The sequence below is a fragment of the Rattus rattus genome, chromosome 2, assembly GCF_011064425.1.
Source record: "Rattus rattus isolate New Zealand chromosome 2, Rrattus_CSIRO_v1, whole genome shotgun sequence".
NCBI classification, from domain to species: domain Eukaryota; kingdom Metazoa; phylum Chordata; class Mammalia; order Rodentia; family Muridae; genus Rattus; species Rattus rattus.
In genome coordinates, this window is record NC_046155.1 from 172980721 (window position 1) to 172996126 (window position 15406).

Below are 15406 nucleotides of genomic sequence, written 5' to 3' on the forward strand. Positions count from 1 at the left end.
GCCTCGGCGGAACTGGGAAGCACTGATCAGCTGACCAGTTTCTTGGCGCTCACGTGACGCCTCAAGGTTCGTTCTCCAGGTTTGACAGACCCAGCAGTTTAGTTCCACCTCCTGGTTCACTTTACGTCTTAGTCACTTGGGAGTAACAGCTTTGTAGTAAAAAAGAACCTTCTAACTCCCTCTGGCGATCGTCTCTAGAATTGGCTTGCGGAGTCCAGAAGGTCTCCATTTCTAGCTGGATGGCTCAGCTGCTAAAGGCAAGTTTAACAACTATAGTTCGATTCCAGGGACCCACATGGTGGAGGCTGAGAACTGACTCCTCCAAACTGTTCTCTAACCTACGCACACAACGCGTTTAGAGTATTTTGCAGTGCCACACACAGAATGGCACTGGATACCCAGACCCATGTAAAAAGCTGGGTGTGTCAGCGTGTAGCTGTGACAGGAATGGGTGAGTGGGAGACAGGCATATGCCTGGAGCTTGCTGGCCAGCAAGTCTGGCAGAATCAATGAGCTCCAGGGTCAGAAAGAGACCTGGTTTCAAAAAATAAGATGCAGAACAACTGAAGAAGACTCCCGACATCAACCCCTGGCCTACACATTAAACATTGTTAAAAATTAGTGAAAAAAAAAAAGTCCAAATAAAGCATGGGCAGTTATTGATAGTGGTTCAGTAGCTGTAGTAAATACACTACACTATAGTAAGAGCAACATTTTACTATATGAGAAACTGGCTATGTGAGAACTTTTGGTACTATGCTAGTTTTCTGTAAATCTCGTTATTCTAAGGCCCTGTCCACAGCGATTTCAGTCCCAACGGTGTGCTGTGGTGCAAGGATCTGTATTTCTTCTTTACTGAAGTTTACTGATTAGCAGAGAACATTTGAGGAAAGTGTTATGTGAGTTGAGTGTTGGGGGACAGGAAAAGGCAAAAGACATCTCCCCACCCCCACCTCCTTCCCATTGAGCACTCTCCCAAATATAACTGTGCTCCCGACTGTGCTCTGACCCCGGAGCTGGTGAGTCTGGAGGGCCACAAGCAGTTATGGTTCCCCTTCCATTTGCTGCATGGTCTCATCTTTTTGGAACAATGAGCTATGCAGCAATAGATGACTATGAGCTATGCAGCAATAGATGACTATATACCCTCAACCCATAAGGCCAGACTTGCACTTCCACTCATGGGGTTGGGTCCTTCAGGGTAGAGCAGTGGAAAAGTGGTAGAGCAATGCTCATGCCACTGGGAATGCCCACCAAGAAAAGTGCATTTCCTCATTTACCCACTACACACATTGGGAAAAAATGTTCAAGTAGGAAGGAAGAGAGCCATTCTGGTTCCTGGGCTGCCCTGTACCCCTCATTTCCCTCAAACAGGATGTCTCAACAGCTCCAAAATCAACCCCCACCCCTGCCGCCTTCAAGCTGTAACTGAGATGTCGAGACCCTTTCTGTAGTGCTGGGATGGGGCCCTGGAACACAGGAGGCAAGGCATGGCTCTTGCAAGTTGGGGTTCGTGTAGATGTCTCTGACCTGACATGGCATCATTCAGCCTGCTGACAAGGCTGCCTGCTGACAAGGTCCTTCTCCTTCATTTCAGGTTGAGCAGCTACAGCCACACATGCTTTTCTAGCTTCAGTCTAACTGACCCCATTATCATGGCCAGACCATGCCTCCTGTCACTACCTTCTCAGATGTGTGCTTATTCACAACTGCTACAAGACCCCTCCTAAAATGAAGCTCTATGATGAAGGGGCTTTCACTGTTGTGTGTGTATGCCCATCTACAGACTCAGAAGAACTGCTGTGTGCTGCTAAACCGAGCACAGCTGACTGTGCCCACCTTCTCTCCTCTCTCTGCTCACTTCCTGGCCCCTGCTATGGCCCTGAAGCTTCTGCAGAGCACACAGGCTTAGGAGTTGGAAGACAGCTCTTTAAGAACCCAATTTAATAAGATACAAGCAGACATGTAAAAAATACACCTAACAATATACAGTCATTGCAAGACTAGGGATGGTGGGAATGCAGGGAGGCCCTGCCCCAAGGAGGGCCCAGCTCACTGTATCTCAGGTGTCCTTACGATTGTCTCTAACCAATGTCAGTCCCATGCCTACAGCTCAGGGCTAAATGCCACCTAGACCAAACCTTCTGCTTCCTAGGGTCCCCTGCTCCAAGTGACTGGGACTGCAAGTAAGCAACTATTAACCAGGAGAGAATAGAGCCTCTGGTTACCCACATGACTTCAGAGCTACCTTGAGAGCTTCTGCCTGTTCATGTCCAAATGCTAGCCAAACTCGCTAGCAAGACTAGAAGTGAGAGGACAGAGAGGATAAGAGTGCCCCAAACACTTCTCGGGGGCTCAGGGCACTGGTTCAGAGCTGGATCCCCTCTCCTTGCAGACCAACTTCTAGCAAGAAGTCACCACTGCAGGGGACCCATGTCGGCCCCCAGCTCTTCTTCCTCTTCCTCCTCTTCTTCCTTCAGCGGGTAGGGCTTCACAGGCCACTTCACCCTAACGGGTTCCACATGCTCCTGGAGGCGGTGGCGCTTCATGTGGGCATTCCGACTCTTGATCTTGTCAAACACCCTGAGGAGTCACAAGGATGTAGGTCAGAGCCCAGAGGAGCTGGGGAAGCAAGTCAGGCCAGAGGGTGAAGGTCCAGGGGGAAGGCTAGTACCTCTCACACTCTCTGCAAGGGAACACGCCCTGGCTCTCCACACTCCCTGGAGGCTCAGGAGTGCGCTTGGGGGCTGCACTTGGGCTGGAGTGAAGGATAGACTCCCTCCTGTAACTCTTGGTCTTTATCTTTAATTCAGGAGTTGGACGGTGGGTGGGTCTTTCTCGAGGGCTGCAAGTCACCTACAGAGAGGGTAAAGATGATTTAAGACACTAGTGTGGGACCATGTCTTCTGCAGGGAAACCTTCCCTTGAGAGCCTCCACCACCCTCTGACTGGACCAACAGATGCACCCAGACCACTTCCTCATGCGTCCTCTACCTTGTCTTCAGTCCTTTCTACCTCATCCAGCTCTCTTCTGCCCCTCTTCTCCAGCCCAGGAGCTCGGCCACAGTCAAACTTAACCATTTTTTTCCAGATGTAGTAGTACTCAACACACTGTGCTACACTTTTAGTCTGGATCTAGTGGGAAGGAAGATACAGAAGCAGGCTGTGGGCAGTACCTCACATGTGAACTCCACCCTGGAAATCCCTTCCCCAACATCTCTGCCCATGGCAGGGCAAAGGCAGGGATCTTGGTCCTTCTGGGTGGTGAAGGGTCCAAAGTGAAGCCACACAGTAGCCATCAGCACTAAGTCCAGCATGCTTCTTCCCTGTAGGAAGACACACAAAGACCTACAGGTAAGGAGGCTCACTGTGACATTACAGGAGGCAACAGCCATACTTGGTGAGATTAAGATTAACACAGAATGCCTTTCCTCTGTGGTGAGCTTTCAGCCACCACAACCAAACATAGCCTAGGAAGCCCTCCAGGGAAAGTGGCCCCAAAGAAGGACAGTCATGAGTGCACACAGCACTCAGGCAAAAATATGACTCCTGAGCTGAATATCATACCGCATGTCTCTGAAGGCAAAGGCAGCATGATTTCTGAGAGTTCAAGGACAGGCTGGAGTATATAGTGAGGTCCAGGCCAGTCAGGGATATAGAGCAACCGTGTCGCAACAAGCATGACTCTGGTGGACTTTAATCCCAACACTTTGGGAGGCAGAGGGCAACGAATCTCTGTGAGTTCAAGGCCTGCCAAGGCTACACAGAGAAACCCTGTCTTGAAAAACAAAACAAAACACCAATCAATCAAACAAACAACAAAACAATGACTTCTAGAGCCAAGTATAGTGAGTGATGTGGGACAATAATCCTAGATCTCAGTAGGTTGAGGCAGGAGGACTGAGAACCTGAGGCCAGCCGGAGCTACACATTGATGCCTTATATCAAGAAAGAAAGAACCTGTGGATGGTGGTGGAGGGAACAAAAATGGAGAGCTGGAGGTGGGACCTAGTGGTAGATTGCTTACTATGAAAGAGGATGTGTGCTTCATTCCCAGCACCAGGAAGAGGAAGACGAGGAAGGGAGGTAGAATGGAAGGAAAGTTGGGCTGCCTGGGAAACGTTCCCAGGAAATTAACTGGTCAAGTGAGGGCCTCATTCCAGAATACACTTTCTCCACATGATCCTGAAACTGCTTGTGTGCTGTCACAAACTAGAAGTCAAGCAGCATGTCCTCTGCTTAGGAAACAGCACCAAGTTAAAAGGAAACAGAAACCGGCTTCAACTTCTAAGAAAGATAGAGAAACAGGAACAAATTCACCTTCCAGCCAAAAACAATGAAAGAAACAGTGCTGGGAAGGGTAGTGAACTCTGAGAGCAGACTTGGTACATGACGCTCATAATCACTTTATTCAATAATCACCCAGACTGGAACCCCCTCAAATGCCCATCAACTGATAAATGATTGGGCTGGAGAGATGGCTCAGTGGTTAAGAGCACCGACTGCTCTTCCAGAGGTCCTGAGTTCAAATCCCAGCAACCACATGGTGGCTCAAAACCATTTGTAATGGGATCTGATGCCCTCTTCTGGTGTGTCTGAACAGCTACAGTGTACTTATATATAATAAATAAATAAATCTTAAAAAAAAAGACAAAACTGATAAATGATTAAATACAACTGCAGTAGATCCATGCAGTACAGTACTATTTAGCAGCAGAGAGGATGAACTATTAATAAATGCATCACAAATGAACCTCAAAGTAAGTATACTGAGTGTAAGCAGCCAGATGAAGTGTGGAACACATGCTGTTTGACTGTCCTAGAGATATAAAACTCCAGAAAGTACAAACTTTCTTACAGACCAGGGCTGACCAGTGACATGGAGGGAGGCACAGTGGCATTTGTGATACGCTGCCAGGGCAGGATGAAGTATTGGGCATCACAGAGAAGTTGCTATCTTGCCTTGGTGACAATCCTATGGATTCATACATATGAAAAATATTCATCCTTGCACCTTGCTTATGTGTAGTTTTTTGTATGTCATTTAAAAAAAGAAAGAAAGGAGAGCTGGCTGGTAGTGGCGTACCCCTTTAATTCCAGCAGAGGCAGGTGGATCTTTGTGAGTTTGAAGCCAACCTAGTCTACAGAGTGGAGCAGCCAAAACTACACAGAGAGACCATCTCAAAAAAAACCCCAAAAAACAAACAACAGAAGAGAGTATTAGGACTCATGTTTGTGTATTTTCAGCACAGGAGTAAATAAGGAGAGAGAAAAGCAGCAAGTGCTGAGCTGGAGTGAGCAGCACTTACTGATGAGAAGCAGGGCAGCAGCAGGGAAGCCTTCTAAGGTAACAGGCCGCTTACAAGGTACTGAATGTGCTGCAGGCAGTAGGGACAGTTGTGCGAGGCGGGGCTTGCTGCCCCAGCCCTCTGTCATCTTACCGTCTTATGTATCAGGTAAAAGTCCTTCTTGTGGGCACAGAATGCCTTCTTGAAGAGCCTCTTCTCCATAGGGGTCCAGATGTCTGACCCTGCCGGGGACAGGGTAGGTTTTTCTCCAGGGACCACAGCCTGACTGACATTATGAACACTGATGATGTACTAATTTCAGACAGTCTTCCCTAATGCTACTAAGCTGGGGACTCACTATCCTCAGGTTATAGATGTGGGCAACTGGCTTGGGCCTGCCTTAGTGGCCTAACAAAAGCAGGTGGGCTCAGCTTATCCCATATCCCTTGCCCTAGTCAGGAACACTGATCTTGCTGGAAGAACTCTGGGTGAACGATGGAACAGGACTGGTGGGGTTTAGTGAACTCAAAGCAGTGCCTGCTAAGTCCCCCTGGAAAGAACAGGCCCCTTTAGGAAGACAAAGGCCCTGGAAAGAAGGCCAAGTGGAGGAGGCAGAAGTGAGGTTTGCCATCAGCCTGGCAGAGATCAGCCAGGTCCCAGTATCAAGCAGCCCTTTCTCCAGTCACCTGTATAGCGATAGTCAGCCAGCGGGTGAGTCCGGGGCTTCTGGGGTCCTCTGAGTAACAGAGTCTCCAGGGCAACCTGGAAGGACAGGAGGTGTGGGTCACTCACAAGGCATGGGAATCAGGGATAGGAATCAGGGACTGTCTCCATTCTTTCTTTCATTGAAAAACAAATATCTCTAAAGTCAACTTGTTCAAGGTGACCTACAGGTGCTGGGTTCTTATGCTGGTGGACAATCTGTTGGCCCATGATGACCTCACTAAGCACTCCTTTGAATGTCATCTTTATTTTCAAAATCTGACTGTTTTCATGAAGAACACAGCATATGGGTTTACGTGTGTGAGGCACATTCTCCTACCCATCAGAGGCTGCTTCCTAGAAGAGTGCATCCCAGCCAACATTCCACTTCATTCCTTCTTCTGCACTCGGTACTGGGTGACTTCTGCCTTTCAATCGAGCTGGGGATGGAGCCAGGGCCTCACGTATGAGCTATACACCAGCCTTTGACTTTTGAGATAGAACCTCATACTGTAACTCAGGCTTGTCTTAAACTTATTCCAAGTGCTGGAAGCACAGGTGTGAGCAATCACATCCCTTAGCAATATACTTTTAAAGCTTTTGACTCAAAGCCCTGTGAGGTATGGGCTACACTAATCCCAGTGGGGACCAGACCTTTTTTAGGATCTAGTACAAAATGAAAATAAGGATTTCCACTAAGTTGTGGTGGTGCATGCCTTTAATTCCAGCATTTGGGAAATAGAGGCAGGTGGATCTCTGAGTTCAAAGCCAAACTGGTATAAAGAGCAAGTTCCAGGACAGCCAGGGATACTCAGAGAAACACTTTCTCTGAAAACAAAAAAACAAAACAAACAAACAAACACCAAATATTTTCACTCAGAAAGTCTAATGACTCCCTAGATGAAAACAATGAAGTATTAAGCCAAGGACAGAATCCTACATGACTGAGACCCAGTGAGTGCTCAGTATACACTGCCTCCCAGCTCGGCAGAAAGCATGGCCCAGGACTGAGTCTCAGGTCTTAAACACTGGTCCTTCTACACTGTCCCAGAACCCCTTCTCCTGGAGCAGTGGTTCTCAACCTTCCTAATGCTGCGACCCTTTACTATAGTCCCTCATGTTGTGGTGACCCCACATGATCATAAAACTATTTTCATTGTTAGTTTGTAACTGTAATTTTGCTGTTGTTATGAATCATAATATAAATATCTTTGTTTTTTATTGGTCTTTGCCCGACTCCAAAAGGGTCATGACCCACAGGTTGAGAACTGCAGTCCTAGAGGAAAATCCTGTAACTGACTAGCCTTTACTCCCCACTCTGTTATTCTAGCTCCAAAGGACTGCAGGCTTGGACTTTCACCTTCCCTCAGCTGGGCCATCCAAGTCCCTGAAAGCCCAGCCTCAGGTGCGTAGGGTACCCAGGGTCTCACCTGAACACTGCCCTGGGCATCATGCAGGCAGTGCAGGGCAAGCTCCAGGTTGGTGCCCCCTCCTGGCATCACACTGGAGCATGCTACGTTGCAGAGTTCCATCACTGTGGTCCCAGCAAAGCCAAAGAGCATTGGGGAAAAGAAATGAAGTCAGGCCTGTGAGGGAGGTAGTCTTCCCCATAGTACAGGGGCTCCTGGTCAATTTCCCTTTCCTTACAATCCCAAGGCAGGGGCAGGCTGAGTAAGGGGAACAAAGAGGAACCATAGAGACCCTGGCCTGGCACCTGCACTGGCAAGTGAAGGGGGGCAATGCAATGAGGGAGAGATGCTGGGTCGAGGGTCTATTTTCTGGAGTTAGATGGGAAAGGAAGAGCCTTGGGATCTGATCAAAGCCTCAGCTACCTCTGTCCTGGGTCTCTGGATTGGTCATCACATCTCCCCATGGCTTCCAGACCAGAGAAGCTACATTCTCATCTACTCTGGTCAGCGGCTTCTCTTGCAGTTCTGGGATCTCCGCCTGAAATCTGCTTCCTACGTTGATATGTCTGAAACAAGGCCACACACAAACATTGGATGCAAAGCTGCCTAAGCCAGGAAACAGCGGAGATGTATCATGCATTCTGCTCACAGCCACGGGCTGCTCATGGTAGTCTGCTGCTATTTCTCAGACATGGTGGCTGCTTAGTACCTTCATCACCCAACAGACACAGGCACTTCAGAGCACCTGTGTCCAGCCACAACCCACAAACCCCCCAGCCTCCTGCACTATGCTGCCACTACTATCCAGAAACCAGGTCCATGGCAAAGATTCTGTCCCACCCCATGCTCATCTGTGTTACAGAAATAACACAGCAGAAACTTTTGACCTACGATTGGAGAAACCCACAACTTCTATATGAAATGTCTGCATCTGGTCTGCCCTTCCCTCAGAGGATAGGGCTGGGAAAAGGAGGCTCTGGAAGGTCAGGCTGGTGAAAGCACCCTCACTAGAAGAAATTGGGCACTAAGTGTTCCAACTCACGGTTCGATGCTGATTTTAGTGTCATCCTTCACCACACAGATGCCAAAGGAGCCGTCCACTTGGTCTAGAAAACACACAGGGAAGGGCCTCAACAATACTGACCTAGCAAGATCCTCTGGGCCTGTCTTTGTGGACATGGTAAACAAACTGTAAGGCACAGAAAGAGAGAAAGACCCATGAAAAAAGCAGAGGAAGAAACTGAGTAATTTAAAATAAAACAAACAAACACAGAGCAGCAGAGATGGGCAGATCTATGTGAGTTCAAGGCCAGACTGCCAGGGTTACACAGAAAGACCCTGTCCCAAAAAACCAATTGGTGAGGCTGGTGAGATGGCGTATCTGATGAAGATGCCACTAAGTCTGATGAACTTAGATTAATCCTTGGGGCCTGCCTGGTGGAAACAGGAAACTGACTGCTACATGTTGTCCCCTCATTTCACATGTGCCCACACATAAGACAGACAAATAAACATAAATAAATAAGTAAATAAATAGTAGATGATTAAAAACTAATAGAAAAATATCCCCACACATTAAAACAGTTAGCAGACCAGTGAGATTGCTCAGGGCATAAAGGCACTTGTCCTAGACCCTTTGATTCAATTCCCAGGGCCCATTAAGTGAAAGAAGAGATCTGATTCACAAGTTGCCATTTGAATCCACACATGCCACCCATGCACATATGATTAAGCAGATATCAATCAATAAATATAAGCTTTAAAGATTAAAAAAAAAAACCAATAGAGACAACTTTCTCTTGATAAGAATCAGAGTCTGTGAATCCTGAGCAAGCTTGACTTTCTTCCCCACAAGCTCCTGGCTTGAGTAATTGAGGCTTTCTCCCAAGGACTCAGCTCAAAGATGTGGCTACCCCATGACACACAGCTCACAGGCTTAAGGAAATTGCAGAAGGGACTATGAAATGATCCAGTGGGTAAAAGTGTTTACTGCCAACCCTGATGACCTGAGTTTGATCCCTAGGCTGTACATAGTAGAAGGAGAGAACTGACTCCAAGATGCTCTCAGACTTCCCCATGTGCCCACATGTACAAATAGATATAATTTAAAAAATATACAATTAAAAATCATGTAAGGTAGAATAATAAATTCTCATCAAGGGATAACTTTGAGAGGTGGAAATCAGGTTGCCTGAGTTGGTAGAAGGAAATGATCAGCAAACCTGGAGGAGAGTGAATTAAGAACCTGAAGAGGGGAAAGAATGCACTGAAAGCTAACACCACATGCAATGGATGCCCCAGAGAGAAGAGAAGAGAACTGAAAGATATTTGAAGAGAGAATGGCAGAAGAGCCCCCAGATTTGGTGAGAAACAATATACACATCCAATAAGCACTGTGATTCTAAACAGGACAAACACAGAGGCAAAAGTGCAAAGTCAAAGAATAAAATCTCAAAAGCAAAATGAGAAAAAAAAAGCAAAAATAAACCCACCTCATCCTATGCAGAATTCCAGTAACACTCACAGTTGACTTCTAATAGAGTGATGGTCAGGAGATAGGGACACAGCACTGTGCTAAAAATAAATGTCAAGTCTTATACCAGAAAGCTAACCTTAAAAAGCAAAGTGACAAAGATCCCCAGATTTAAAGAAGATTGAGGAAAATCTGTTGCTACCAATCTTGGTTTATGAGAAATATTACAGGGGGATAATCTTCACTCTTGGGAGAAAGATACCAAGACATCCCACAGCACAGATGGAATCTGAACATGGCTGGGAGTAAAAGAAGCCAACCAAGCATAAGGAACCACATACTGTGACTCCATGTGTTTGAAACCTTTCAAGCAGCTAAGCCTACAGAGACAGAAATTGGATGAGCTCAGTCCAAACCTGGGCAAGAGAATGGGAAAGGAATGGTGACAGAGAGTGGAGTTTCTTGGGTGAGAAAAATATCTGAAAAGCAATTGTGGGATGATGATAGATGGTCCTGTATCATTACTAAGAACCACTGGACCATTATGCAGTTTAAAGAAAATCTCAGAAGATGGAAAGATCTCCCATGCTCATGGATTTACAGGATTAATATAGAAAAAATGGCCATTTTACCAAAAGCAATCTACAGATTCAATGCAATCCCTATCAAAATTACAATCCATTTGTTCATAGAGTTAGACAGAATAATTTGCAAATTCATCTGGAATATGAACAAACCCAGAATAGCTAAAACTATCCTCAACAATAAAAGGATTTCCGGGGGAATCACTATCCCTGAACTCAAACAGTATTACAGCGCAAAAGTGATAAAAACTGTATGGTATTTGTAAAGAGACAGGCAGATAGACATGTGGAATAGAATTGAAGACCCAGAAATGAATCCACACACCTATGGTCACTTGATTTTTGACAAAGGAGCCAAAACCATCCATTGGAAAAAAAAAAAAAGATAGCCTTTTCAGCATACAGTGCTGGTTCAACTGGAGGTCAGTTTGTAGAAGAATACAGATCGACCCATTCTTATCACCCTGTACAAAGCTTAAGTCCAAGTCTATCAAGGACCACCACATCAAACCAGATACACTCAAACTGATAGAAGAAAAAGTGGGGAACAATCTCGAACACATGGGCACAGGATAAAATTTCCTGAACAAAACACCAATGGCTTATGCTCTAAGATCAAGAATCGACAAATGGGATCGCATAAAACTGCAAAACTTTTGTAAGGCAAAGGACACTGTTTTTAGGACAAATTGGCAACCAACAGAGTGGGAAAAGATCTTTACTAATCCTACAACTGATAGAGGGCTTATCCAAAATATACAAAGAACACCTGAAGGTAGAATGCAGAGAGACAAATAACCCTATTAAAAATGGGGTTCTGAGCTAAACAAAGTATTCACAGTTGAGGAATGCCGAATGGCTGACAAGCACCTAAGAAATGTTCAACATCTTTAGTCATAAGGGAAATGCAAATCAAAACAACCCTAAGTTTCCACCTGCAGTGATGGGGTCCTGATTTGGAGGTCCAGAGGATGAGAATGCTAGGAAAGGTAGAAGGTAGAATCTGCAGCAGCTGTGGTGGGTAGATCATGCACAAGCTGTGTCTTATACCAAGAAAGCTTCTGAAGAGTAGCATCTTTTATACTATTTACAGGGGATAAGGAGAACCAAGTGGAAATTTCTATGAAGCAATCAGTAACGCTCATACAATGGTACAAACTCAGGAGAAGTCTAATAAAACAGTTCTGCACAAAGGGAACCCTAAGTATCCAAAACACGTCCCTAGCGAAGTCCATAGTTGACTTGGAACTGATAATCATATCCATATGGCAGTCCAGGCCTCAATGTTGTTTGTGACCCTATAATCTCATCTTGAGCATTTTGTTAGGGTCCTGTTCTTTGAGACCATCATGGGCCTTATCGCTGAGTGTAAACAAGATTTGTCCCCTTTTTTATGGTTTGCAGACAAATATCTGGACAATCCTGCTAAACAAACATATATACTACTATCCTAATCTTAAACAGGACTGCTTAGCATACTCCATACCTGTGAGGTGTTTATAAGCAGTCCTACCTCAGCTACATTCTACTTAGTGTCACTTATTATACCCTAAGCGTTGGTAAATCATTACATTCTCAATTCTACTCATGTACTACACAGCTTATAATTAGAGTACTACACAACACACGAGATATTTCACAGCCTCCAAAAATCAACTCAAATGGACCTTATAACTAACTGTTAACTACGAAGGTCAGTCCTTTTAGAAGATAGTTTAAATCCCGAGGTTTCAGGGTTGATATCCTGCCAAGAATATTTCTCAACACAAGCAGCCGCCATGAGGATTTCGGACAAATGCAGGTTCCATAATAAAGTAATTCAGTATCCACCCTCTGGTACAAGGAAAGACTGCCAGGGACCTCACAAGTGGCTGCATTAGTTCTGGCTGCCGCTTTCTGTCCAGCCACTGGGAGGATCCATTACACATGTATCCTTTGCTAAGCAGCTTGAACCTCCTGTTTGTGGACTTGATCTTGCACTTACCATGTCGGGCATTCTGAGCTCCTCTCACAGTACCCTGAAGAGTGACTCACCATGTACCACCAGGAAGAACTCAGAGGGGCTGAGTTCCCAAAGGAAGTTGCTGACCTTGTACCTGGAAGAGCCACCTCCTCACCTGACTGCTAACTCCCTCTCGAGGTGCTGATTGGCTAGTGAATTTTGAGTGACATCAGCCTTATCCTTAGGGTTCGAGGGTTTTAAAGAGACACAGCATAGTGGTTCCAGCCTAGGCCAATGTTTTGCAATACCTGCAGATCAGAATTTCAGCAGCACAACCGCTTTTCTTCCAATAGCTTACCTGTCTGTCCTCCAGTCAATCTCCCTTGTTCCCTTGTTCCTGGTTTTGTTCCCAGCAGTTAATCCATGCAAGCAGGAAGGAATGATTTGACCTCTATCTACACTTTGAAGAGTGTGACCACAGACAGATATCTCAGACTGCAAGTTGATTTAGGTCCACATGTACCCAGATAAACTACTGTTTGAGTAATAGAAGCTGTTGTGAGTTAGAAGCTGTGAGAAATTTTTATTCTGCTTGCCTATAAATGCCACTGGAGAATTCAATAATGCATGCAGTGTTGCAATGTCCTGATTGCTGTGACCCTACCAAGGGACACAAACACATTAGATGATGACAGAAGTGAGAAGGTAGGGGGCATCTCCAGAAGGAATGAGAGGCTGCAGAAGGGCTTCTCTAGGATGTGCCAGAGACCTGGAATGGGGGATGCTCCATGGAATGAGTGAGTGTGATGGTAGCTGAGGCTCACTCCAAGGAGTGTGTGATATGGAGCCTGAAGTGACCACCTTCTGTTACCTGACAGGACTCCCAATGAAGGACTGATCATACTAACCCATCTACAAAACCTTCCTGCCTACAGGAGGTGCAGGGACAAAGAAGGAGTGGGGTCTGAGGGAGTGGCCAACCAATGACTGGTCCAACTTCAGATGAATCACATGGATAAGAACCAATCCCTGACAGTATTAATGATACTCTGCATCCTGACAGACAGGGGCTTCGCACATCTGTCCTTTTAGAGGCTCCAGGCAGCAGCTGTACAAAATGGCTAAACACTGCATAGAGCTCCAGAAGTTTGTGATATATTTTTAGGAGAAATTGAGAAATCTGGGGGTAATAAGAACTTCATACATAGACCAACAGAGTTAATTGACCTCTATACTTAAGTGTTGTCAGAGAATTATCCATAATCCAAAAAGGATTCATGGACTTGACCTGTGCTACCCTTTGAAAACATGAATAGCATATGTGCAGCTTGGAGCTTTGTATTCAGGTAGGTTCCCCAATACCTGGAGCAGAGAGAGTCCCTGATTCTGTTATCTCCCTGTGGGGTCTGTTCTAACTTCAATGCTTAGTCTCATGGACATGGTATTAATGAAAAATCATTTGCTATTTTACAAAATATAAAGAAGACAATATTTTACTAGTGTAATGTTTTAGCTAAATTTATTGGCACATCTGTGCAATACGAAACGGCTATAATATACAAGGTAGTCAACCTGACTTTGAACACTATATAAAGAGGGCCCAGAAGGATCTCTACAATTGTGTCACTCAGTCCCCACATATGATCCATGCTGTGAAAACCCATATAACATTAAAAACACACACATGCATGTGCACACCCAAACACACAGACACACCAAACTGGAATATGCATACAATAAAGTATACTAAAATAAAGCTCACTTCTTTTATATAATCTAGAATCTCTAGATAATCTCCTTTGATGACATACTTGAAGATGAAGTACCAAGTCCTGTGTAATGGGAATCTGCAGTAGCATAGAACATCAAAAAATATGTACCCATCCATAACAATCATGATAAACTGTAAGGTACACAGTTAGTTCCTGATTACCTATATTTATAGACTTCTAAGTTATATATGAAAATGCTGTTTGGATACATATGAATTATTTAATCATTGTTACATTCTTTTAAAACATTTTAACTTTAACATTGTTAAAATGTTTTGACAAAACAGGACAGATTGAAGTGTTTCTTCTATGTTATAACTTTGTATTCTGTAGGCTGACACATAAAAATCAAGAGGCAAAAGGTTGCCTTGACTAATGACTGACATCCAAGCAAGCATATATAACAAATCACAATATCTGAAGGGAATTTTTAATACTTCTGTTGTCACATCACATGGGAACCTACACCCCTCTAAAGCCATGGGTAAATTAAATTGTTATTTAAGTTGTTTTAGACACTGTTTTTTTTATCATATCAACAGAAAAGGCGGTAATACACGTCCAAAATGTTTTATACCTGGTTGAGAAATTTTATGTAATTGAAGAGAAATATTATTATAATTTTAAGAAAGTAGGATGATCAGGGACTAAGCCACTACCCAAAGACTATGCATGGACTGACCCTGGACTCTGACCCTGTAGGTAAAGCAATGAATATCCTAAAAGCACCAATGGAAGGCCCTGGGACCTGAACTAGACATGAACTAGATTGTTGGGAGAGGGCAATGGGGGAGAGGGAACCCATAAGGAAGGGGGGAGGGGGATGTTTACGGGAAACCAGGAAAGGGAATAACCTAAATGTATATAAAAATATCAAATTAATAATAATAAAAAAACAAAATTAAAAAATTAAAAAAAAAAGAGTGAGGATGATCATATCTACACTCAAAAGATTATGAACACATACTTTCTCTTGAGAACTAATCTTCTGTAACAGAATATCATAGACTCCCTTCAGTGTGCTTTTAGACTAATGAGATTAATTATACTGTGAACATTTTATTCTTGTATAAAGAATTCGTAAAGTGCAAAATGCTACCACACTGACTATAACTATGGATTTATCTACAGGATGAATTTTCTGATGATTTTTGAGAATAATGCTGCATACAATGAATTACGAATTGCTTATTGATAGGAATCCAGTCCAGTAAGTGTCATGTATTTGTGGATAAC

General features: G+C 44.5%; 1 protein-coding gene across 1 annotated transcript; it reads right to left on the reverse strand.

Moving 5' to 3' along the window:
• Positions 1–318: 318 nt before the first annotated feature.
• On the reverse strand, positions 319–9951 carry LOC116894504 (zinc finger protein 541-like). Its single transcript, XM_032896208.1, has 9 exons — positions 9892–9951; positions 8442–8505; positions 7823–7965; positions 7421–7524; positions 5975–6050; positions 5442–5530; positions 2995–3135; positions 2675–2856; positions 319–2583 (listed from the first exon to the last, which is right to left on the reverse strand). Exons 3-9 carry the CDS (start codon positions 7848–7850, stop codon positions 2415–2417), a joined length of 789 nt encoding a protein of 262 aa, XP_032752099.1. The 5' UTR covers positions 7851–7965; positions 8442–8505; positions 9892–9951; the 3' UTR covers positions 319–2414.
• Between the last annotated feature and the right edge of the window lie 5455 nt (positions 9952–15406).